The sequence below is a fragment of the Squalius cephalus genome (genome assembly GCF_949319135.1).
Source record: "Squalius cephalus genome assembly, chromosome: 1".
In the NCBI taxonomy this organism is placed as follows: Eukaryota; Metazoa; Chordata; class Actinopteri; order Cypriniformes; family Leuciscidae; genus Squalius; species Squalius cephalus.
Window position 1 is genome coordinate 9,652,922 of NC_137122.1, and position 27,569 is coordinate 9,680,490.

Sequence of the window (27,569 nt, forward strand, 5' to 3'; positions counted from 1 at the left end):
GTGAAGTTCGCCAAACATCATCATGATTATGAGGTGGAGGAGGACGAAAAGTGCCATCATTGCAGCCTGTGCATATGTTTCAATTATTGTGTGCGAGAGCGATCTCAGGACTGGCGGGAGCATATTGTGGCGGGCTTTAACGAGAAGCAGTGGGTCCAAAATTTTAGGATGAGCAAGCCAACCTTTGATATGTATCGGGCCATCCGTCCCTTTGCAGACGCACTTCGGGGTTTCTCTCGTCATTAAACTGCAGAGATGTCGCCTAATGCCTCAGAAAATCCGATCTGCCTGTTAACATGACAGTCGCATTGGCACATATCTGAGTTATATATGATTTATTTCCACATATGAATTAGGCCTGAAATCGAAAGATGTGCATCAACGCTAGATGAAAAAAAATGGCCAAATACTGTTCACAACGACAAAACATCTATAAACACAAAAAAACAACAAGGATTACACACCACTTCTCTTTATTCCAGCTGCTCTCTTTCTGCTGGTTGTGTAAAACTGTGCTGAGATAGAGACAGAAATCATTTCAGTTTGTTTTGTAAAAACTGTGTTGTTTTAAGTCCATAGTAATTGTTCTGACTTCATGAAGCCTCATGGTGTGAATGAAACATGAAACTGACTAGAAACTCTTTAAAATGCATATATGATACTGGATATCAAGGGTTAAACTATTTACAATGTAGACAGACAGCAATCTCATTCAATGTCGGTCATGTGTGCAGTGAAATATAATGTATTAGTGTAGTGGTTTATGGTCTTAAATATTAATATTGAGAGTTTTTGGTCACATATCACCTAAGGCGAGTGTGAGAGTGTCAGATGATTATTTCCTATATTACGTGGCACCAGCCAAGGAATTTCACCTTGACAATAAAAAGCAGTCATGAAAGATTGTTGAAATAATTAGAATGATATAAATTATAGGAAGTTCATCATCTGATCAATCTGAAGGATTTAGTGAGATTCTGGCGAGCTTGTAGAGCCTCTGATTATCAACACAAGAATGACACAGTTTGAAATAAAGATGAATTTATTGACAAAGAGATATGCAAGAGTAAAATATCACACTCACTAAATACTACTAAGGAAAATGACTAAACTACTAAGAAAATTAAATCAATAATCAAACAGAAACTACAAACAACTACACAAATGGACGTTAACAATGAATGCCAAGTAGATGAGCAACGGATTGGACGAAGCAATAAATGGGTAATTAGAAGTCTATGGAGGAGTCAGTTGTGGTCTTTCTAGATGCTGGTATGAGAAGCATATACTATGAATACAGATAATGTGTCTAATGTTTCAATCTGCATATGATGACCCTAGATACAGTCTCTACACAAATAGCAATCTCATATAGCAACAACCTAATGCCAAGGCCTTTTGGAAGAGGTTGGGTTAGCTTATATTTACGTTCCACATGGCCGGGTGATCAGTCTCTGTGATGGGCTATGTCTTCCACTGGTATCTTTCCACTCGCAGTGGGGGTAGACAGGATCGCTTTCCAACAGTTGTAGAACCGCACTGAGTGCTGGAGTTTCGCTACTGGTCCTTGTGTAATCCGGAGAACTGTAGGTAAGGCGGTGGTCGATTCGCAGGATCCTATGCAGGCTAGAGGTTAAAAAGCCAAGAGTTGTGCAGGTCAAGCATTGATTGCTGGAGCCGAAGACCTCAGCAGAAGTGGTTGAGCTGCTTGAAGGTTTACTTGCAGGTGAAGGTTTACTTGCAAGAGTATAACCTTGGTTGTGCTGTTTTTCCTTCCCTCGTCAGGTCAGAAACTGGGAGCAAGGGTGTGTTCACTTGGGAAAGCTTTTATTCCATCCAGTTAGGGAGGCGATTACTAGGGAGGCGATTATGATTCCTCCCATCACTTCCCACCTTTCCACCGTGTGGAGCTTGTTGCATTGTCCCAAAATACACAGTTAAATGAAAACAGTGTCTTTAGAACCTTGGAAATGCTTTATTTCCTTTCCACACCTTTCTCAAAGTACTTGTGGCAGTGTTCTGAACTCGTAGAGTCCAAACATGATGTAAATTGGTTGAGGTATCACCCAGATGTCCATTTCTGTGTTAGTGGGTGAGATTACATCGGCTGTTATTCCCAGTGTGGCTTCCATTGTGTGTGAACGGTTCCCTGGGTGAATAAGGAGATATGTTCCTTACAGTTTTCTGTCCATTTTTGTGGTTCTAATCCAAAGTGTATAAAGAAAATGTTGGTGTTTGGAGGCATTGTATATTATACATTGCAATTAATATTCCTCAATGCAACATGACATCATGACTTTGCGTAAACATACACGCCACTTTCAAGTCAAGTGGCGTGTTATTTATACGCATTTTGAGCTTTCCGCGTGTATGTCCACGCGCGTGTATGTGTACGCCGTTAAACGTCAGAGTGATTCCGCGTGTATGTGTACGCCGTTAAATGTCCGAGCGAAACGGAGGAAAATGTATATCTACATCTGGGGAGCAATATTTTTTTTCCTAGGATGGTAGGGGAACACTCATAAATGGTATTAACCCGAGTGATGGGTAGGTTTAGGGACGCGGTTGGGGTAGGTCATATATATTTATATACAGTAATGTAACATAAATCAACGGCGTTGATAAACACGCTGAAAAGCGATTATGCGTGTTGATAACACGCCAAAAATGGAAATACGAATTGGCGTGTCATACATACGCCATTTCATGAGATCAGTCTGCTCAATGTATTAATTTCTTTGAATGGCATCTACGCTAATATTAGTATCTCTGTTTATACCGAGGTTTACCGCAGTCCGTCGGATCCAGGCCGTATCCAGATCTGATGAAGGACCAGCGCCTGGACGCGATGACAACACAGTCCTGCAGTGTCAACAAGACTCTCCGTTTCCTGAAGTGAGGTGGACCCCGGCCGTATCCAGATCAGATGGTGGATCTGCACCTGGACCTAACCATGACGCATCCCTGAAGTGCCAGCCTCATCAGCCCTGTGAAGGCCTCATCGACACGACCAATCTGACTTCTGACCTGTAACGCTGCCTGGATCATAATCATACACTGTTTGCTCATTGGCCAGAGGAGAACTGGCCCCCGACTGAGCCTGGGTTCTCCCAAGGTTTTTTTCTCCATTCTGTCACCTGATGGAGTTTTGGTTCCTTGCCACTGTTGCCTTGGCTTTTGGCTTGCTTAGTTGGGGACATTTAATATTCAACAATATTATTGATCTGCCTTATTATGGGTGGACGATGATGCAATTTTCTTCTAGAAACAAACTGTTGTGTTATTTTCATGTTATCAATGTGAAACTGCTTTGATACAATCTGTATTGTAAAAAGTGCTATATAAATAAAGGTGACTTGACTTGACTTGACTTGACTTGCGGTGAACAATGGGCAACAGTTGATTAGATTAGCCTGTGATCAACGGGTCGTTGATGTCGTCACCTCTGGCTGTCCTGATTACCATAGTCCTTTAGTGTCTTTCACATCCTCTTCTTAATCACAGTGAGACAAAGAGAAGAGGTCAGAACTAAAATTATTCCTGATTCAAGCAGAATGAGCATAAAATAAAAACGGATGATAACAATGAGTTGCTGATAAAATAAGTAATGAGTTTGATTGATTATTACTTGGAGCAAATACAAAAAAAATAAGTAAAAGTGAAAGCAAATGAGACCGATCTCTCTCTTTACAGACTTATAAGAGCCAAATCATCTCAAGAGAAGAAGAGAAGAAGAGAAGAAAAGCGTCCAGTTTCAAAGCTACATGAAAGTTTATGATGTATTTGCATGGAAGAGTAGAAGTGGAAGATAAACTAGATGTTCTGATGAAAAACAACAAAGAACGAGTTAAAAATTAATATCAGATTCATGTCTCTCTTAAAAGTGTTATGGCCTCTTCTTCAGCTCCAACTTCAAAGTTTTTTTTCCAGTGTGTATTTTCTGGTGCCCTTTCAGTTCATCATCTGTAGTGAAGGACTTCCAGCCCTGAAACACACACCGCTGTGTCTTTTCTGGTGTAATATTACGAATTAATCTTCTCCTTTGAGTGAATCTTCAAGTGTTTCTTCAGGACTGACGCCCAAAAACACTGTTTACCTCACTGATCACAGTTAAATGGTCCTTCTTCAGAATGAGAAGACGTGATTTCAGAGTGAAATCCTGAGCCGCTTCTTCCCAGTGTGAACTCTCATGTGAATCTTCAGACTTGAATTACATGTGAAGTGTTTTTTTCACTGAAGGCAGGAGACAGATTTTTTGGCTTCTGTTTTTCATTTCTTGTTCACGTCCATCACGTCTAAAAGAAACATTAAATCATGTGAGATTTCAAATGAGAAACAAACATGAAATGAAAAGTGAAGCTCAAAGTCAAGATCACTGATGAGTTCAATAGTCATTTTAATCCCATCAAATCCGGTCAACAACTGCTGTGCACGATTATGATCTATTTTAATGTCATGAAGATGATTTGTGTTATAAATCATTAAGTTTGGTCATGAAACTCTAGATGACGCAGGCTTGACGTGATCCGTAAGCAATCAAATCGTTTCCTACACGACACAAGCTGATTGGCCTCTAAGCTATGCAAATATGTAAGAATCTGTTGACAGATTTTCTTTTCACACCAAACCAGTTTGACACAGAGCGCTTGCTGAGACACAGAAGCTAGCGCGGTTCCAACCAGATGTGCTTTTAACCTTTCCTGGTCATGACGTCACCCGCCAGTGACGTTCACTCTCGCCACTGGACTAATTGACACATGTGCTTCAGACACAATCACGCAGGGACTTACCAAACCGGCATCAATGCATCGCGAGTTCCCTCAAAAGGATTTAACCCTCTGAGGTCGACAAACGCGCGGGCGCGTTTTGCTGGATTTTCTCCACATTGTAGCACTATAAACTTAAATTACTAAGAAATATAAAAAAAGAATCTGTGATATTTCTCCTTTTGTATGTGTCCACTTACAATCAAATCAAAACATTGTGCTTTTGTAAAATAAAGAAAATAAACGGAGTGCGTTCTGCCTCTCCGTCGCGGTGAACTTTTTTTTCTTGAGCACGTCTATAAACTGAAACAAAACTCAGCGAATACTTGTCACACATTTATGAGCCATATACCTTTATAAACATTTAAGTGTGTACTTTTAAATGATCGGATTCAAAACGAAAACAAATATTCTCTGTTTAAGTAATTTGTATAAAACCAACAAGATGTCCAGCTTCTCAAACGCTTGCTCATTACAGTTAATTTGGCCACGCCCACTCGCGCAAAAGATATTCACATGCAAATCTCCACATGGAACGCGGACTCGCTCATTACCTCAACAACAAAACACTTCACTTCACTTTTCGTCGAGTTTGAAAGACGTGCCTGAGCTTACATTGGATTTAGGCTACCTCAGAAGAAGAAGAACGCGATATGAAGACAAGAAAGATGTAAGGTAAGAAATTCTTACATATTAGTTTGTTATTGTTGCATAAATGTCACGTTGCAGTTGAACTGTTGCTAGATATATGGGGAATATTATAATATTTAGACCCGTGTTTACTGTTACTGTGTTTGTGGATATCTGCTCAAACGTAGATATGTATATGGTAACCATAATGTTTTATATTTGAACGCGATCGCGTTTGAATGTATCATATTTTGCAGCGCGATCGCGTTTGAATGTATCATATTTTGCAGCGCGATCGCGTTTGAATGTACTGTATCATATTTTTGGATGAAAGCAAAACGCACCAAACGGCTTCATGTTTTTATTATCTCATTTCATATCATCATAACGGATGGAAACATTTGAAGTAACATGATAATCAATATATTTTTCTCTAGCTTAGTTGTTGTTACTGAAATCTTTTGGAAGATTTATACTGCTATAGGTTATTCATTGTTATTATTATTTTATCCGGCACTGCGCATATACCTTATGCCTACAAGGCACAGCAAACCTGGTGTTCATTATATTATATATTGTTGGAAACATTTGTGTGTGTGTGTGTGTGTGTATTCTGTGAATTTTAAAAAGGAATTTTAAAAAGCAATTTTAACCAGAAAAATCTAATATTTATTTCCAAAATCGTGCAGGCCTTTCTCTTGATGTCAGTATGTTCTTTTTTTTTTCAGGGCCCAGATGCCACTGAGGACTTCAACATTCACATGAGTCTATGTACGTGAACATGGTAAAGTGAAAATCTTGGAAATGAAAGGTATGTACAATGTTTTTAGGAATGGCACAAAGGTCTCTGTCTTTGAAGTGCTTTTTTGGCATTTGTTGTGTATCTTTGGATTATGTTGTGTTGTAAATAAATCCAAACAATTTAAAAGCCATTCTTTTTTAAATCTCCTCATTTACAGTCTTGTGCAAGGTTGCTCAGAATGACAGGGCCTGATAGCTCCTAATAGGGCCGTTAGGGGAGGTTCTTTGTCTTTCTCAGGTGTAAAAAGCTTACATATTAATGAGCTCCCGCATAAAGCTTTTTCACACAAACACGTCGTAACATTTTTAAATCAATATATTGTCTTCTCTGAATGAGCAGTCAGGGTGATTTTCACAGTTTTGCCGCAAATATTCTAGGCTACGTCATACAATTTTCAAAAGTCTTGTGAAGAAATAATCAGTATGGGTTTCGTGGCCTTATTTCAGTGAGAATTTTTTTTTGTATTTTCACAAACCACGCATAAATGTCATTATCTCAAAACTACAAACTTTTACATACATGCTGCTGATATATCATTGTAGCAGAGTTTGTGCTGAATACAGTGTAATTAGTCTTTAGCCATGAAAATGTCACAAGTAACAGAAATAACCAGAAATGTCAGAGCATGTCAGAACACCTCCAGGGCCCAGAAAACAGCTCAGACCTCAGAGGGTTAAACATAGCCACTGCTCACATCCATATTGATAAATGCCAATTTTTTGCATGGAAACAACCGTGCGCCCAATTTTCGGTTGTACAGTCGTTTTGTAAATGAGGGCCACTACACTGTGTGAAAACATATACCAATCGTGCCAATTTCTATGGACTAAATGCATAAGAAAAATAAAGTTCACAATGGTGAGCTACAGCAGGAAAAGCACACAAGCCAAACTTCAAGATTTCAAATTTTGTTTCTCAGCACATAAAGATGATCTACTCACCGTGATCTCAGACTGTGGTGATGTGGTTTCTCCACTGCACGGATCTTCATGTGTCGCTTCAGGTGACTTTTAACAGATAAACTCTTTCCGCACTGATCACACGTGTGCGGCTTCTCTCCAGTGTGGATCATCTCGTGTTTTCAGAGAAGATGACACACTGAATTTCGTCACAGTGTGAACACTTGTAAGGTTTTTCTCCAGTGTGGATCCTCTCATGTCTTTTCAGATCTGTTGACTGACTGAATCTCTGGTCACAGTGTGAACACTTGTAAGGTTTTTCTCCAGTGTGGATCATCTCATGTGTTTTCTGACTTTCTGACAGATTGAATCTCTTGTCGCAGTGTGAACACTTGTAAGGTTTCTCTCCAGTGTGGTTCATCTCATGTATTTTCAGATTTCTTGATCGACTGAATCTCTCGTCACAGTGTGAACACTTGTAAGGTTTTTCTCCAGTGTGGATCCTCTCATGTGTTTTCAGATGTGCTGATCGACTGAATCTCATGTCACAGTGTGAACACTTGTAAGGTTTTTCTCCAGTGTGAATTCTCTGGTGCCATTTCAAACTGTTCGCTGAAGTAAAAGTCTTCTCACACTCAAAGCACATGTACTCTCTCACACCAGTATGTCTTTTCTGATGTCTTTGTAAATATAGCAGGAGTGAAAAACTCTTTCCACACTCAGAACATGAATGCGGCTTCTCCTTCATATGAACTGTCAGGTGTGACTTCAGGGCTGATGAACAAGAAAATGTTTTTCCGCATTGATCACATGAGAATGGCTTCACTCCGGTGTGGATCCTCATGTGAACATTAAGAGTATGTTTATGAGGGAAACTCGTTCCGTATTGATCACATGTGAACGGCTTTTCTCCAGTGTGGATTTTCATGTGTTCTTTAAGGTGTCCTGATTGTGTGAAACTCTTCCCACATTGATCACATGTGAACGACTTCTCTCCAGTGTGGTTCCTCATGTGACACTCAAAGTCTTTGTTTGCTTGATAAACTCTTTCCACACTGAGTGCAGGTGAAAGATTTCTTGTCTCTTCTTTTCTTTAAAATTTTATTTCTTGTCTTTGAGCAACTCAAATGTTTTTCTCCAGGTTGGACATGATGTTCCTCCTTCACTTCACTCAGTTCTTCACTCTCCTCGCTCGCTTCCATCAGGTCTGAAATGAAAGAGAAAAAGACATTTCATTTTCAGTGCATCAAAACAATTCCAAGAAAGATATGAAGTGAAAGGACATAAATGTCAACCATGATGTAACAAAGTAGAAAACTGCTATAAATATTAGGGCTGCACGATATTGGGAAAAAAATTACATTGCGATATTTTTTTCCCAATGATATATATTGAGATATTGTGAGCCATCAATCCAGGCTAAAGTTAATTATTACCATTCCATGATATTAATCATTTCACTAATAAGCAAGCTTCATTAAAAGTGACAAAAAGGTCACTTCCCAGCAAACGCAGAACGTTGGCACAACGTACCCAACTTCTAACAACGTTTTAACAACATGGCCAAAAGGTTGCTATAACTACGTTGTGTGGTGAAGGTTGTTACAGCTAGGGCTGTCGCGGTGAAGGATTTTCCCTTGCGGTAATTATGAGTGGCTCAATAGCGCGATATGCGGTTTTACCGCATTTATTAATTTATTTTTATTTATTTGTTGCTATATAAATAAGTGTTACGATGTGGTCAGCATGCACAAAAACGAGTACATTTTCAGTAACCAATAAACCGAAACTAAACAGCGTATCTGCGCATTGAAAGCCTGTCACTCAGCGCGCAGTTGTTACGGCAACGGACTGTCTTTGAGTGAGTCATAAACCATTCATTCAACAACACGTTCAAAAACGCTGATTGATTCATTAAAAGATAGTAATGAAACAAGGTTAATTATTTTTAACTTTGAGCTCCACTTTTCAAGGCTCAGCTGACCAGCAATGCGTTGCATAGGTAACGCTGAAGCTTCACTTAATAGAGACAAATGACACTGATTCAATGCGTGACTCACTGAGTTTTGTTTCCCGCGACCGCGAGTTCCTCGCGCTGTGGATGCTGACCAACGCTGTCGCTGATGCCATTCATGGTAAATACCCTTTATTTTAAACGTTAAAAGGATGACAGGACAAATATTAACTTTCCTTGGACACGGCAACCTTTTCACGAATATGACTTGACCTCAAAGACAGACGCAGGTAATCGCACGCGCTCAGTCGATCTCTCTCATTCACTGTCTGTTTAGTCTTACGTGCAAATCTACGAAGCCTCTGTACAAATCACCATGATAAAACCATGATCACTAGGGCTGCACGATATGAGGAAAAGCTGCGATGTGCGATAACATTGTTTAATATTGCGATGACGATATGACTTGCGATAAATATTCAAATGTTAGCTATAGCTAACAACAATTCCTGAATTTTTTTTTTTTTTTTTAAATAGACATTGTAAAATAGAATATACTGTTCCCATGTCTTAGTGCTTTAATAGGTTATTTGCGTGATAGGTCAAACGTTTATCACCTGCCTGGTTCAGATTACGCGATTTAGCGCGAGTGAGTGAGCGAGGGACAGTGAGAGTGTGTGTGTGCGCGCGAGTGAGTGAGCGAGGGACAGTGTGTGTGTGTGTGTGTGTGTGCGCGCGAGTGAATGTTTGCGAGTGAATGTGTGCGTGTGACGGCACGCGATGACTGGTCGGAAAGCAACGTGTAGTCTGACATGTCTCTTGTCCATGACACGACAAGATTTTAGGAGTCAAAATAGTGTAATCTGACACCGTGACTATCGTAACAGACACAAAAATCTTGTAATCTGAACCAGGTGTTATTCATCGTGTCAGGCTGTCTGTTGCGATGTGTTCATCGCGCGAGTTCATATCGCGATGACGATGAAAATTCGATGTATCGTTCAGCCCTAATGATCACCACGTCTTATTATCATTATTAACTTATTTAACATTCAATACACATGCACGAAGTTCAAAACAAGAAGGGTAAAGCCTTATGAAAAAAGAAAACACGCGAATATCGCGGTTGCTGCGGTTACTTGAATTCCTCTGCGGTTGGCTTGTCAGTAGCGCGGTACTGCGATATTGCGGTTATCGCGACAGCCCTAGTTACAGCGTTGTCACAATGTTGACACTGAACCACCGTTTAGGGCAGGGGTGGGCAAACTTTTTGGCTCAAGGGCCACACTGGGTTTTAAAATTTGACAGAGGGCCGGCCCAGTAGCAGATTATGAAACACGATCTCATGAAAGTGCGTATCTATACCATGAATTTTATTTCTCGTGCCATTTATATGCCAACAATATTTTTTTTGCGTGCATATGCTGCGCACTGTAAACCCCTTGGTTAGGATTAGGGGTGCGGAGTGCGTGCCTATTACACTCCATTAAAGGGATAGTTCGCCCAAAAATGAAAATTCGGTCATCATTTACTCACCCTCAAGTTGTTTCAAACCTGTAAGAATTTATTTTTTCTGCTGAACACAAAAGAAGATATTTTGAAAAATGTCGGTAACCAAACAGTTGATGGACCCCATTGACTTCCATAGTAGGGAAAAAAAATACTATGGAAGTCAATGGGGTCCATCAACTGTTTGGTTACCGACATTTTTCAAAATATCTTCTTTTGTGTTCAGCAGAAAAAATAAATTCATACAGGTTTGAAACAACTTGAGGGTGAGTAAATGATGACCGAATTTTCATTTTTGGGCGAACTATCCCTTTAAGTGCGTATCATATGCACGCGAAAACTGCGTTTCATAACAACTACAAATACAATTCGTGGTATTCGCACTTTCATGAGATCGGGCTGAGCAAACACATTTACGTTGTGGCAACGTCTGCGCGAAATTCAACAACTGAGAGACGACATTCTGACAATACATTTTTTATGCTAGATATCCCCCATTTAGCATGTTATGTTTTGAGGTTAATTTTTAATTAGTCAGATGTTCGATAATTATAGCCTATACTTTTTAAATATTGTTTATCCTTATTTTTATTTAATGGGCCAAACCGTAAATTAGAAACAAAACACCTAAGTGTACACTTAGAAGAGTAAAAATGACAGAAGGTTACGTTAATTCAACTTTATTAAAACTGCATGGCAATTTGCACTTCCAAAATCATACATTTGTGGAAAAAAAACCCCGAAATAAACGAATATACAAATTTATTTTAAGTATAATAAAATAAAACATAAAAAGCAAAGGCAGATCAGAACATTTAATGAACAAAACCGGGTTCTGTAGGCTATGGCAGACAGAGGAGCGTAACGTTAGTCGAAAGCCGGGCGATAAAGGAGGATACATCCACAAATCCAGAGTAGCAAAACTAAATAGCAGACAAATCAAAGGAAAAACTAAACATGTGTGCAAGCGGTTACCAAACTTTTTTTTTTCTGTGAGTTTTCAAAAAAAATAAAAATAAAAATAAAGTGCACCAAGTTTATGCGCTTAAGTTGCTGTCTGTTTGGTTTCCATGGTGACGCGTCTAGCTTGTTACGTGACACACCGCAGCTACAACAGCGCTGAATGAACGATGATCTGCTTTTATGTCATTTTTCCTTTTTTACATTTGTTAGCTATGGCATGAAATATCTGATATTCCGATTGTCAAATATATGCAACGCAATATATATATATAACGCAAAGTATTGCAAGAAAAAGGCAAAATGAATGCGATCTTAAGACAATTTAAATACTCGACGGGCCGGATTAAACAGCCTAACGGGCCGTATGTGGCCCGCGGGCCGTAGTTTGCCCACCCCTGGTTTAGGGCCATTGCTTAAGGTTGTGCCTAGGGTGTGTGGACAACCACTGGATGACATATGTACTCGTCACTGCCCCAAAGCGCGAAAATCAGCCTTTTAAATTTCAACTGACCATTGGGCCGTCTCTCATTCTTCATCGAGAAATCCACACGTGAGAATTGCATTTAATTTACCTCAGCTAAATAAGATGCGTAATTATTCAAACACAACCTACAACTTCCTTGTCTAATGTGATATTTATTTGAACATCTTCTGGTATTTAATATTTAATAACTTTATGCCAAAAGTATGAAGCCAAAATGACTTTATGATGAGTTATTAATTTCAGCGCGTAGCCTACTTGTTGCACATTAATGCTTTTTCCTTTTTTTGTGTGTGTGTGGAAACGCACAGAAAAAAAATGTTTGTCATAACTGCTCGCACAACTGTTTATTTTTTCCTTTCATTTGTCATCTCATTCGTTTCATTGCTAAATTTTCTCATGTCTGCTCATGCTAGTGAACGTTAATCCACTCCCTGTTTTGTTTTCTCACAAATGTATGACTTTTGGAAGTGCAATTAATAAAGTTGAATTAGGTAACCTTCCATGTCATTTTTACTCTTCAAAGTGTACACGTGCAGATGTTGATTATAATGAATTTACAGTTAGGCCCATAAATAATAATAGGGATAAACAATATTTTAAAAGTATATTATTTTTTAACACATGACTAATTAAAAATTAACCACAAACATGCTAAATGGGGATATCTTTATCTAGCATAAAAAAATGGCCAGAACGTCATCTCTCAGTTGCTGAATGTCGCGCAACAACGTTGCTACAGCCCTGTCGCTACAGCCCTGTCGCGTCTTACAATTCTACGTTGTTACAATGTTGCGAGCACGCAGACAGCGACGTTGCCATAGTAGAAATGCAACGTGCCACAGACGTTGCCACAACGCAAATGTGTTTGCTGGGTTAATATTTTATTCCAAAATTAGAACATATTTCTGTAAGAATTCGGTGAACGTTCTACGCAATCCAACGTGGAGGCGCTCTTAACAGATGTTTGTTTGTTCATTAGACTATAATTCCTCAAAATAAGTAAAAAAAATCTTATTCTCTCTTTCTCTCTCTCTCTCTGGTGCTGATGCAGTGACGCGTTCATGTAAACGGCACCTAAAAGCTGTCACTAAGAATCAGCAAAAGTAATGATTATGAATATGTAAAATATTTCAATGAAACATTTTTATTGTTTATTAATAAACAAGTGTTTTCTGTGTCGGCTGCAAAGATGAAGTTGACGATAGGCTACTAACTCGCGATCTTCGCAGCAGTGAACGCGCCGGAGAGAAATGCACATTTCGGATTGCATTTTTTTATTTTGTTTTGAATGGTGATCTTTAAAAGTAGAGATTTCTGTAGATAATATATATTTCTATATTTTTTTTTAGGTGTGTGTGGCGAGTAGGCTACCTTATAAGCTGAGTTTCGGTTCATGGATGATAGCTTAAGCTCCAGTCTGGCGCTGGTGCCTCCGTATAGCATTTCTCTGCTATTTACTTTTTATTTATTAAATCCAGGAAATTGGATAATGAAACACTGATTAAAATTAAGATAGAATTAATACAAAACGAAATTCGTTTTAAAGAAAGGTTTTGTGCTTTCTGTTTGAGGTCTCTGTGAAAGTTTTAGAGCAGTCTTTTAGTGCCGTTTTCAGAGCGGTCACGTCCGTAATGGAGAACCGTCACGTAACATTGTTTTTTCCACATAAATGCGAACCTGAAAAATAAAAGACAAACGACTTTTAAAAAAAGACAACCATCCACAACTTTATAACACTCCAGGCAAAGTAGCCTACCTCTTTTTGGTCAACATTAGGGCTGAACGATATGGACAAAATTTCATATCTCGATTTTCATGCCAGATATCTCGATATCGATACAATACGATATGACTACGTAAGTACTAAAAAAACAATACATTTAGAGTTTGTAAAATACACACTGATGTCTATGGAAGAGGTAATAATAATCCTTTCCATTATAATTCGACACGTTTTATTCATATCAGATACACATTGTGTAAGTAACTTCAATGTTTACTCTATTCTATTCCCAGTTCACCAGCCACTTACTTAGTATTTCGGGAGAAGTGGATGAATTCACGTGTTGTAAACATAGAGGTTGTAAATCCAACAGATCCGATTCACACGGCGGCGCCCATCGCGCATATGCTCAACTAACGCGATCGTTATAAAGGTGTTTAAACAACAACATACTTCCACTTGCATGTATTTGACAATCGGAATATCAGATATTTCATGCCATAGCTAACACATTTGTGAATATTCTGAATAAAAAAGGAAAAATGACATAAAAGCAGATCATCATTCATTCAGCGCTGTTGCTGCTGCGGTGTGTCACGTGACAAACAATGACGCGTCACCATGGAAACGCCGCCCCCCCCTCTCACAATATAGTTCCCACGTCCCTGGTAGTGTGTGCGCGCTGGCTTTAGCGGTGCATTCAAGGGAACTCGTAAAACTGATGTTTGTTGTGACTGCCAGAGTTGTATGCAGGGCGAGCGCGGAGAGGGGAAATCTATATCGTCTATATCGTTGCTTTTTTCGATAGTAATATCTTGAAAGTTCATATCTCGATATAGATACGATAACGATATATCGTTCAGCCCTAGTCAACATCCTCCTTTTTGTAGCCGAAATAGTCCCAAATAGCCGACTATAAAGCCAAGATATTTTGACTTTCTTTTTGGTACGAAATCATCATTTCGTCACCCCAGCAACAAGCCATACAAAAAACTCGTGTTTACTGTGTGCTACCCTGGTGCTACCGTTCTCTTAATACACCATGGGTGCTACTTGTACTACCCTTCACATCGCATGTTCCGGCGATGTGACTATCGCTCATGCGCACATCGCGACGTCGATGTTAAAACAGAATATCGTTCAGCCCTAATAAATATTACAATAATTTTTATGCCTTTTATAAGGGTGTATTCACACCTGTCTTGTTTGGTTCGACTGAATTGAACTCAAGTTTGTTTCGCCCATTGGTGCAGATCTTTTGGGCAGGTGTGAATCCAGCAATCGCACTCGGGTGCGGACCGAACAACCGTACCGAGACTCAGCTGAAGAGGTAGTCTCGGTCCTGATCCAAACAAACTCTGGTACGGTTGTTTTAAGGTGTGAACATGACCCGACCAAATTGCAGAAAGCACTACGTCTTTTTTGACAGGGTGAGATTTTTACTGCGTGATTTAGGGTGATGAAATGCTTATACATTAGGGGTGCAACGGATCGCAGTTGATGCGTGATCCGTATGGACCAGCTGGCCCACGGTTCGGTACGCATGTGATTCGTGGATTAACTGCTAAATTTAACCATCATAGAGTTAAAGTTAATTTCTGTACCTGAATACTACTGTTAGACTTTGTAGCTTTTAGTATCTTTGCTTGTAATTTGTGTATTTGTTCTTATTTTATTACGGACTGTTCACTTGTTTTTAATAATGTTTGAAATTTTTCAGTTAGGCTAGTAGTGTTTTTATGTGGTGTAGAAGAACTTCAAATGAGCTTTAAATAACAAATGAAAAAGCAATGTTACATTAGCCTACAAAGTCTCCCATATGATCATATTATGCTCAGAAGTTCCCTTAAGAGAACGTTCTCTCGTACTGCGTTGCAAACGCTGTGGGAAAACTCCTTTTCTCGAGAATATTGAAGCCTTTCTTTTAAAACGCATTGCAGCTGCACAGCGGGAGCTGATTGGCTGTGCTGCGGCAACTGCACAAACCTATGGCGAGTGAGCAGGAGCGTGCGATCCAATAGGAGCGCTTGGCGCCCTGCCAGACTCGAGCGCGCCAAATTGGACGTGACAGGAGAGTATAAATTGAGAGAAAACTCGCCATAAAACAGATCTATACTCCTTCAGCTCTGAGACACACCTCGTCGCTGATTCTCCGGATTAGAAGCTGCCTCGCCTTAGAACAGCCTTCTCAGTGGAACAGCTTCACGCCGTCGGCAGACTTCGCTAGCAAGCGTTTCCCTGTGGCATCCGGCGAGTATTCTTTTTAAGCTTCTCTAAAAGAGCAAATCGCAGTTTTAACAGCGCAAGCGCGTTGTTACAAATGGCGCTTCCCATCTGCGATTCCTGCGGGGTTCCCCTGCATGTGTCAGACCGACACACCCAGTGCGCTGTCTGTCTCGGCCCCGAGCACGCCGATGCAGCGCTCACTAAAGGCGGCGGTCATCACTGTGACAGCATGCCTGTGGCTGTCCTCTGATCCAGGCTCACTCTCGCTACTTCAGAGAGTGAGCCCCCCCACCTTCCGTCTTCGGCACCATGCGAGCCCCGTAGGAAGAAGCGGCGCGATCAGAGGATCCCTGAACGCAGCGATTTCAGCTCGTGCACGCCGGGTCCTTCCCCGCGTGCCTCGCCTACACCTCTATCTCCAGTTCGGTTCATCAGAAGCGACCAACGCCCCTCTGTTGCAGCAGCGGGACTCGTTTCCTTTGGCGGATCTGGGGCGGGGTCCGCGGAGACTGACCAATCCTCACTCTCAGATGCCCCCGGCCAAAGCTCACGCTTGACCACGAGCCTAAAAAGCCGTCCTAGCCGGCAGAAAGAGGGGTCTATGTCAAGTCTCATTTATTTCAAGTCTCATTTATTTATATAGCCCTTTCTACTACGACGTAGACCAAAGGACTGTACATCTAAAAGCAAGAAAAAAAAGCAAGAAAAAACATACAAAATACATAATATGCAATGACAGAGTCAAGAGTTAAAAGAAACAGAATACAAATACGTTTTCACACGAATTTTAAAAACATCAACTGACGGTGCAGATCTAATATCAGGGGGAAGAGCATTCCACAGTCTAGGGCCAACGACTGAAAAAGCTTGATCACCTTTAGTTTTAAGACGAGTTCGTGGCACAAAGAGCAGTAAACAATTAAAGGACCTTTGAGATCTACCAGAGTTCATAAGCACCAGATCCTTGATATATTCCGGGGCCAACTCGTGAACAGCTTTATAAACAAATAACAAAACCTTATACTGTATCCGATATTTCACAGGGAGCCAATGAAGCCTTTTCAACACAGGTGTAATATGCTCCCTTTTCTTAATACCAGTGAGGAGCCTCGCTGCAGCGTTTTGAACCAGCTGCAATTTTGAAATAAGAGATTGACTAATTCCTACATATAGAGCATTACAGTAATCCAAGCGTGAGGAGATGAATGCGTGAATCACTGTTTCCAGATCAGGAACAGACAAAAAAAGATTTCATTTTCGCAATAGTCCCGCCGCGGCCGGACCAGCCCCAAAGACCGCTCGAGTGCTTCTCACAGCCCCTTCTTCAGCTCAGGCGGCTGGAGCAGTATTAAATGCAGAACAAGGGCCTGTCATCTGTCACGCACCCCTGCACCCAAACGCTGTTTTAACAGCGACCCACACAAAGCACAAATCGAGCAAATTCTCACATAAATCCACGACAGTTCGGGCCCCCAAGTCTTGGTGTTCCACTGTCAGATATGATTTTAACTCTGGCTCATCTGGCTCTGGCTTGGCAGGCCATCACCGGAGTCTCAGATTGGGTGATGAACATTATAAAGAGCAGCTACTCGCTTCAGTTCCCCCGCAGACCACAGCGCTTTCATGCTATTATTCAAACCACGGTAAGGAGCACCATAGCTCATGTCCTCTGCACCGAGGTTTCATGTCTGCTGGCGATAGCCGCATCACAAAGCGAGTCGGGGTTTTACCGCCATTATTTTCTCCAAAGAAAGACGGCGACTTGAGACCCATTTTAGATCTCAGACATCTGAACAAGGCCCTCAGGTCACAGCCATTCAGATCATGGGTCAGAAGTAACAACCCAGTGTTTGGGTAGTTTTTTTGTGACCCAGTACCTGGGTCAGACGTAACACTCCATGAATTGTGTTATTTATCGCAGGCTTTTAGCAACCTCTTCAGGAGAGAGCAGTGCAGCTCCATCAAATTGGTGCGTGTCTTCGGTAAAATGCGTATGTGTAATTTTTTTGGATCTATAAATTAGTTATTTTTCTGTATATTGTATAATTTAATGAAAATAAAGGAACATACAGAGGCGTGATGTGAGTCACCTAAACGAGTCTCACGTCTGTCTTTTCGCATGATGGAAACGCCTGATGCCTTGCATAACATTCTATGAATTTAATCATAGGCGTCGATTTCGGGGGGGACGGTGGGGACGCGTACCCACCAGATTTCGTCATGAGTCATTTTATACCCACCACTTTTAACTTCCGTCCATATTAATTTGACTTTTGGTTCGATTTTTTTTTACCGTTTTCAGTGGTTATGAGGAGCAATATGAGAGAGAAATTTGGTAATCATTGTCTGACCCCACAAAAAAAAAACATTATAATATTAATTTTATTTTATTTTTCATGTTCGCATTTATGAGGGAAAAAACAACGTGTCAGTTCTCGGTTATGGACGTGAGCGCTCTGAAAGCGGCACTTTAAGACACTGCTTTACAACTTTCACAGAGGCCTCAAACTGAACAGCTGCCTTTCTTTAAATTTAATTTCGTTTTGTATTAATTGTATCTTAATTTTAATCAATGTTTCATCAACTAATTTGATTTAAAGTAGGCTAAATATAGCAGAATCACGACATGGAGGCGCCGGCAAGTGAACTGGAGTTCGTCTCATAAATAAACCGAAACTCAGCGTATAATGCACATTCACATTCACAGCGTATTTAGACACATTTAGACGCATTCATAATCATTACTTTTACCGGTTCTTTGTGGCAAGCTTTATGCGTGCGGTCGTGCACTTGAGTGCGGCTATATTACGTAAACGCTCATTATCCTGTAGGGCAGGCTATATAAGTAGGCTAATTAAATTAAAGGGGCGATTTGTCCACGAATGACTTAATTGAACAACTAGCCTACTAGTCGACTAGAAAAAAAAAAAACTTTTAGTCGGAAGCAGCCCTTATTCCACATATTTTCGAACCAGGCAACAGGACATCTGGGTTGAGCGAGCGGCCCTGTGGAATGAACGAGCGGAGCGGAATATTCAGAAATGCGCTCTCCACTCAGCTCTGATCGGAACAAACCCGAACCTCACTGTCTGCTGAACTTGCGCAGAAACATCAAAATATAACCAGCTTTTTAAAATGTTTTTTTTTTTTTTAAACTAAACACTATTTTAGCACAAATTATGAGCTTATTGGCGATTTTTTAATAATTATTGACAAAATTAGAATATAGTAAAAAATTCTTCTTATTATTTTTACGTTTTGGGTGAGCCTGTTGAAAAGTGGGGCCGTGCCCGTGCCTGAGCTACAGGACATCGTCTTTCAAAACATAACCTGCGCGAAAGAGAGTGTCCCCAGCACATTTCAAACCAAACTGACGCCCATGAATTTAATAAAAAAAAAAAAAGATACAGAATATAAATGTTTAGAAAGTTAAAATGTGTTCTCAGAACTGTACACTGTTTATGGACAGGTTAGAAACGCCTGATGCCTTGGCATAACATTCTATGAATTTAATTAAAAAAAAGATACAGAATATAAATGTTTAGAAAGTTAAAATGTGTTCTCAGAACTGTACACTGATTGTTTATGGACAGGTTAGAAACGCCTGATGCCTTGCATAACATTCTATGAATTTAATTTAAAAAAAGATACAGAATATAAATGTTTAGAAAGTTAAAATGTGTTCTCAGAACTGTACACTGATTGTTTATGGACAGGTTAGAAACGCCTGATGCCTTGGCATAACATTCTATGAATTTAATTTAAAAAAAGATACAGAATATAAATGTTTAGAAAGTTAAAATGTGTTCTCAGAACTGTACACTGATTGTTTATGGACAGGTTATGGAGTCAGTCACAGCATATTTTGGCCAATAAACAACCCAAAATGGAAACCATAATGCTGGTTTCACTAGTGCCACCAAATGCTCTTAAATGTGTAGCAGCTAAAAGTTTATATCTGGTCAGCACGTGTCTTTAAAGGGCAAAGCAAATAGTAGAAATATTATCTGAACAAAAAAACACTGCTTTCTTCAAAATTAGCTTGAACAAAACTTTTGTGATTAGTGTAAAAAGGCTTTCAGACTTCCCAGTTCACCTGCTTTTTAGGATTTTCCTGGGTCAAATTAATATAAAATTAATAAAAATTAACGACCAAAAGCGTGAAACTGCTCATAACTCCTAGACCGTATGTCGTAGACTCAAGTGTCTTATATCATTGGAAAGCTGGACTCCTGACGGACAAAACGTATATCTACGATTTTATTTCCGCCATGATAGATTTTCCGCCATTTTGAATTTTGTCAAAAACCTACTTTTGCAAACTACTCCATGGGTTTTCATCTGATCGGAACCAAACCAGTGCAGAAATGTTCTCTGGAGTTTGAAGATCAATAATTATCGAAAAAAAGTTGAAATTTCGATTCATGGTCGCTAGGGGGCGCAAAATAAATGTTGTGGCAGGAGCCTATTTTACTAAAATGACTATAACTCAAAAAGTAAATGAGATTGCTTCACCAAACTCGGTACACATGTGTATTGGTTCAATCTGGGGTCACAGTAAAAAAGTCGCGACGATTGAACACTAGGTGGCGCTATAACATGAAAAAAACATGAAAAGGCCTATAACCACCTGACCGTTAGTCCGATTGACTTGAAAATTGGTATGCAGTGTCTTGGTCCAAGGTGCCATGTATGTCTATGAGGATATTGGTGTATCTCAAAAAACATGGCCGCCATCGGCCAATGAAGTTGAGCACCTATTAGACAAGGTTAACGGAGGCCGATCGGAACGAAACTCAATGGGCATGTTCATCTCATGGCCCTAGAAGTCTGTAAGAATTTTGAAAGAAATCGGCCACTAGTTGGCGCTAACGAGTTTTATGGCTCAGTAATCACGTGGTGTTACACTCATCCACACAAAATGCATATCATTTGATAGATCTGCTCATGTTGAACAACTTTGCCTCAAGAACCATTGCTGTCAATCAAACCGTTCATTAATTATTTGTGAATATGTTAAAAACCTATTTTTGCGAACTAGTCCTAGGTTTTTCGCCCGATCGGAACCAGACCAGTCTAGGACAATTCTCTGGACACTTTAGATCAATAATTATCAAAAAAAAGTTGAACTTTTGCATTTGGATGGCTGTAATAGGGTCATTTAGAAAAGGGGCTTGGCAAAATACACTAAAAAGCCTATAAATCATAAAGGAAAACTTCACAAAAATTGGTGAGCAGATGTAAAATAACATCATTAACAAGCGTGCAAAATTTTATGGAGATCGGACGATAGGTGGAGCTATAACTGTTAAAAAGCTTTAAAACCATATATTTCCTATGGTACATTGCCTGTATTGGCTGTAAATGGTGTTTTCCATCTATTATGTCAGTGGTTACATGCTTGCTAAATAAAACTTTATAACTTTTGATGCTTTTGTGCTTAAAAACCTTAAAGGCCTTAATAGCTTGAACCCCGATAAATGCTGCTTGCAGCTTTAATTTTAATTTTTTTTTGATGATCAAAAACTTTAACTAGGGATGCTAGACCTTATTGATGAAATCTATCATGAAAATAATCAACAACCAAGCTAATTATAGATTTATCGTCAATCATGTCAATTTACAGCAATGAAAAACATTTCTATGGACAAAACAAAAATAAAATGGTTGTTGAGCAATGAAACCATGTCATTTCTATTAATGTTATTGTAAGTTTGTGTTTACGTCGCTCAAATTGCTTTTACGTCGCTTAGCCAGCTACAGAAACACTGGTAACCAGGCAACAGACAAGTGACCAATCCTTACCAAGTGACCAATCCTGAGTGGCGATGTCATTACTACACACACACACTACCATCATGGTTCGGCACGGTCAGCCAAGTGTGCTGAGAGTTCAGGGCCGAGAGCGGTTTGTAATTGTGCCGTACCGTACCAGGCTCAAGTGGAAACACAACTGGAACCTTTTCCGAAAGTGGAAAAGCAGCTTTTGTTTCTCAGCACATAAAGATGAACTACTTACCATGATCTCAGACTGTGGTGATGTGGTTTCTCCACTGCATGGATCTTCATGTGTCGCTTCAGTTGAGTTTTAATAGAGAAACTCTTTCCACACTGATCACACGTGTGCAGCTTCTCTCCAGTGTGGATCCTCTCATGTGATCTCAAATGTTCTGATCGATTGAATCTCTTGTCACAGTATGAACACTTGTAAGGTTTTTCTCCTGTGTGAATTCTCTGGTGCTGTTTTAAACTGGCCGCTGTAGTAAAAGTCTTCTCACACTCAAAGCACATGTACTCTCTCACACCAGTGTGAATTTTCTGATGTATATGTAAATTACCCCGCTGTGAAAAACTCTTTCCACACACAGAACATGAATGTGGCTTCTCCTTCGTATGAACTGTCAAGTGTGTCTTCAGGTGTGATGCCTTAGGAAATGTTTTGCCGCATTGATCACATGAGAACGGCTTCTCTCCGGTGTGGATCCTCATATGAACAGTAAGGTGTGATGATTGACTGAAACTATTCCCACATTGATGGCATACATGAGTCTTCTCTCCTGTATGAATTCTCATGTGAATCTGAAGACTAGAGTTGGTTGTAAAACTCTTTCCACACTGATCACACGTGTGCGGCTTCTCTCCAGTGTGGATCCTCTCATGTGTTTTTTTATCTGCCGACTGACTGAATCTCTTGTCACAGTGTGAACACTTGTAAGGTTTTTCTCCAGTGTGTATCCTCTCATGTCTTTTCAGATGTCCTGACTGACTGAATCTCTTGTCACAGTGTGAACACTTGTAAGGTTTTTCTCCAGTGTGAATTCTCTGGTGCAGTTTTAAACTGGCCGCTGTAGTAAAAGTCTTCTCACACTCAAAGCACATGTACTCTCTCACACCAGTATGTGTTTTCTGATGTCTTTGTAAAGTTTGCAGCAGTGAAAAACTCTTTCCACACACAGAACATGAATGCGGCTTCTCCTTCGTATGAACTCTCAGGTGTGACTTCAGGTCTGATGCCCTAAGAAATGGTTTTCCACATTGATCACATGAGTACGGCTTCTCTCCGGTGTGGATCCTCATGTGAACAATAAGGTGTGATGATTGACCGAAACTATTCCCACATTGATGGCATACATGTGGCTTCTCTCCTGTATGAATTCTCATGTGAATCTGAAGACTAGAGTTGGTTGTAAAACTGTTTCCACACTGAGAGCAGGTGAAAGATTTCTTGTCTTTTCTTTTCATTAAAAATGTCTGTTTAGTCTTTGAGCGACTCAAAGGTTTTCCTCCAGGTTTGACATGATGTTCCTCCTCCACTTCACTCAGTTCTTCACTCTCCTCGCTCTCTTCCATCAGATCTGAAATGAAAGAAAAATTTTCTAAAGTTTACTGGTGGGATTCTCTCTGAAATTTGTCTGAGATCCTCCGGCCGTGATTAAAGCTTCTTCTTGGGGGAGATTCTCTGAGAACTGGTCGAGTACTCTCCCGGCCGAGATTAAAGCATTTAAAAGACATTGTCTGAAGTGTGTCGGTTATTATTGCTGCACAGAAAGTTAGTTAGGGGAACAAGTTAGAGATAGGGGACGTCGACTGTAGTCGAGACCCATAGAAACTAACGTCGACTGAAGACGTTCGGGGGTGTTGATTGTAGACGAGACCCAGGTAGACTTAGGTCAGGTGCGAAATAGGGAAAAATCTACCACAGTATACAAGTTTTGTAAAAATACGCACAAAATTCAGGTCAAAATTCTAGTAACACTGTTCGAAATTGTAAACCATATATAAAATAAATGTAAAATAAAACTGCTAAAATATTTAAACTTAGTTTGACCTGATGTTGACAATCAAAATGAAACCTCCTTTTACTGACCATTTGTTAAAAAAAGAGAAACTTTTGCAGCTATTTTCACAGTTTAACTGTTTATCTAAATGTGATGAAGTGCTTGAATGTTTCTAACATGAATGTCCTTCAGCATCATGAATGAATGAAGAATAAACACCAACCTCTTTGTTCTTCAGGATCTTCAGTGTGTTTCATTCTGCAGGGTTCTGGATCACTCATGTTCTCACTGTCCTCTTTAATAAACTCAGTCTTTGCAGATTTCAGCTCTTCCTGATGCTCTGATGCTCATCTTCAATTGTAGCTGATGGGAATTTACAGCATTTATTGGAGAATTGCTGTGGGAGGAGCTTCACTGATGATGTGACTGCTGTGGGAGGAGCTTCCCCTGATGATGTGACTGATGTGGGAGGAACTTCAATGATGATGAATTGTAGTGTGAGGAGTTGATCTGCCAAAATCAAAAATATATAAGTTACCTAGTTTGTTTTATGCTTATGGACTCCAGAATATAATAATGTCAATTTTCCCAAATGTAAATAATGGTAAGAAAAACAGTTGAAAGTAGGGATGCACGTTATTGCATTTTGGCCGATATTCGAAATGCCGATATTTTCAAACTAATTTTGTCCGATGCCGATACAGATATATACATTTTTCACCTGATATATTTACACTTAAATTTTACTGAAGAGAAATCCAATTCTCTCACCTGTACTACCTTTACCGTATTACACTCATGTGTTGTAGATAAGGCAATACACAAGACAAACAAAACAACATTTGATTCTACCATAAATGTATAATTTTACAAATGTAGACAGACATTCACCCCTGAAAAATAGTTAAATTATTTCACTTGGAGAATAAATGATATGCCAGTGCCACATTTTATTTTTAAGTTCAGACTTCAAACTTCAGTCCTAAAGACTAAAATAAATAAAAATACATTTTCTTCTACTTGAACAGGTCAGCCGTGAAGCTGAGCTCCTGTGTTCAGCCTCGCTCTGTGCGTGTCTGTCAGTTATTATAATACATATGACAAAAACAATTGTCTAAATTATGTTGCATATTCCTCAAAAGTTCTTGTGATTATCACTAGTTGACAACATAGTTCTATTTTTGAAAATCATAGGCTATATAACATTATTTTGCGCAGGTGCACGTGATGTAACGCTGTCAGAGCTGACAAAATCGTGTGTCAGACTCATTTCAGTGCAAAATAATTAGGTAAAAAACGATTTAATATACTGCAAATAGCCTACTAGTTTTTTATTATTATCGTAGTCAAAATTCAAAAATGAATTTATATTTAATTATTAAAAAATGGCATTATTTTATATGAAAAATTTAATACTTGTATTTTATTTAGAAAATATTTTAGTTTGTCGTGTATATTTTTTTTTATTAGATCAGATAACATTTTAAGCTGTCATATGGTCATGTTACAATGTGTTCCTCACATGTTACAATGTACCCCACCTATGGGGCATGTTGTCACATTTCACTTCCATTCTTTCGGGGTATATCAAGAAAAAAGTATATACTGTATTAATAAAACAAAACCACATAATTGAACTAGACATGTGGGAAATTAATGTGGGAAAAAATAAATACTCTGAACCATAAGTAGATTTACACAAACTGAGAAATAAAGGTAAACATGAAAATGGCAACAGCAAAACTTTGGATCGATTTCTATCAATTCCCCTCACAGATCTCAAACTTTGACTCTTGTCTTAACATTCAGTAACAGTTCTCACTCCAAACATCGAGACAATCACACACACGAACACAAAATCGCTCAGGTCTGAATGAACTCAATATCCTCATGCTCGCTGCTGCTGCACTAAATGTTTATTTCAGTAGGAAGACGCCAGAAAAAACGCACAAGTATCGCTGTGATCGATGAAAACAATACAGAAATGAGTCTGTCGCTTAATCAAACTCTATAAAGTGTGTGTAATTGTTGTATATGAGAAATACCGTGAACTGCTCTCCTCTCCTCAGAAGACTCGACGCTTCTTCTTCTTCTCTGATATGTATGGCGGGTCGCACCCAACTTGTTCAGGTGCATACCGCCACCTACTGCACCGGAGTGTGTAAATCAAGGTTTTAGTACTTCAGGTTACAGATTCAGAAAAAAAAAAAAATAATACAAATTGAAATTACCTATATGTTATAATCTAATCCTGTAGATTTGATAAAGTTAAAGAGAGCTTTACAACACTCCCTTGTTACCTCACTCATCCCTAATCCCTTCTAAATTCCATCCCCGTCCTAATTCCCATATCTTATTCAGATTCAGATTCAGATTCATCATATTTACTACACTTCATGATGACATTTTCAGGAACATTACAAACCTCACATTTATCAGACACACATTTTGCCATTAGATACAGCGTTGATTTTAACCCAGTATGTCCAAACCTTAATCTTGAAAAAATCACTTCATCTCTTCTATATTTCCCTTTGAAACCCTTCACCTTAATTGATTTCTGAATGCTGTAATAGTGTCTCCCTTTAGTGTCTGTGTCCCATTCTTCTGCCATACGTCACTCACTGCTTTCCTAATTAATGATTTGGCCTCTCATTTTCCAAAGGGAATAATCATTATTTAATCATCTTTTAATTTTAACGCTGTCTTTGCAATCTCATCTGCTTTTTCATTTCCCCCAAACAAATTGTACATCACCTCCAGTTCTTTGTATTCTCAGCATTATTGTATATATTTCAATCAATAAATCATCTCTTACTGTCTTTTTGGAATTCAAACTATACAGGACGGCAGTGGAGTCTGAACAAATGACAACTCTCTCAGGCCTCACCTCTTCTATCCACTGTAAACCTAAAATAATAGCAACCATTTCTGCTGTATATACAGATAATTTATCATTGATTCTTTTACAAATACCTACATCAAACTCAGGTATGTATACTACTGATCCTACATGTTCAGTCCCTGGATCTTTTGATCCGTCAGTAAATATTAGCATATAATTAAAATAATTCCTCTTCACATAATCTCAAACCAAATATCCTATATTATTCACATTACTTTCATTACATTCTTTCTTCTTCTCTAGAAGTTTCAAGTCCACATTGGGCACAGGAAATATCCACGGAGGAACATTACCCCATACAGTAGTTGGTCCATATTCTATGCTATTTAATCCATATTTTTCTGCTACTGCATTAATATTCCAAACAAATCCTTTACCTTTCAGTTGTTGTGTATATTCCCAACAATCACACAGAACATTTGTTGCAGGTTGTTCCTTTCCAGATCCTTGTAACTCATACCTGTCAAGTATCCCGTTTTGGCCGGGAAAGTCCCGTATTTTACCCTTCTTTCCCGCCGTCCTCCCATATTAGTATTTACCCGTAAATCTCCCGTATTTTAACCTGCTTTATTAAAGAAATAATAATACCCCAGGACCGGGCGGAGGTAAAAATAAAATAAAAACATTACCAATCTGAGCTCTGTCACTAGTCTCGCGATAACAGGTACTGTAGGTGGCAGTTGACGCGAGGTTAGTGTGTGAGGTCAGATGATGAGTGACAACGCGGGAAAAAAACAGAAAAAAAAACCTGAGATAAATGATGGACGCTACGACCTTCTCGGAAGGCACTCCTGCCAAAAAAACAAAAACCGCATGTAAATACCGCGATCAATGGGACATAGAATTTAATTTTCTGAAGAGGAGCAGGGTGGGGGACAGTCACGCGTCTTGCAAGTTTTGTAACTGTGATTTTAGCATCTCACACGGGGG

At 39.4% G+C, this 27,569-nt stretch overlaps 1 protein-coding gene and 1 long non-coding RNA gene across 3 annotated transcripts in view; one reads left to right on the top strand and one right to left on the bottom strand.

Annotated features, from left to right (window-relative positions):
• The window catches only part of LOC307164096, a 249,343-nt gene extending 240,232 nt beyond the window's left edge, over window positions 1-9,111 (top strand). The window contains exon 3 of the long non-coding RNA XR_013822215.1: window positions 8,710-9,111. This is a non-coding gene — a long non-coding RNA (uncharacterized lncRNA). The remainder of the gene's footprint in view (window positions 1-8,709) is intronic.
• On the bottom strand, window positions 1,028-25,839 carry LOC307162948 (uncharacterized protein). Of its 2 annotated transcripts, XM_079878718.1 has the most exons (5): window positions 25,780-25,839; window positions 23,958-24,244; window positions 21,976-23,311; window positions 7,140-8,304; window positions 1,028-4,295 (listed from the first exon to the last, which is right to left on the bottom strand). In XM_079878718.1, coding segments are annotated over exons 2-4 (1,395 nt in total). In that variant the 5' UTR covers window positions 24,016-24,244; window positions 25,780-25,839; the 3' UTR covers window positions 1,028-4,295; window positions 7,140-8,303. The 2 variants fall into 2 exon arrangements, with proteins under 2 accessions (XP_079734844.1, XP_079734843.1); XM_079878717.1 differs by lacking the exons at window positions 1,028-4,295; window positions 7,140-8,304 and having other exon boundaries at window positions 19,115-23,311.
• Window positions 25,840-27,569: the final 1,730 nt, after the last annotated feature.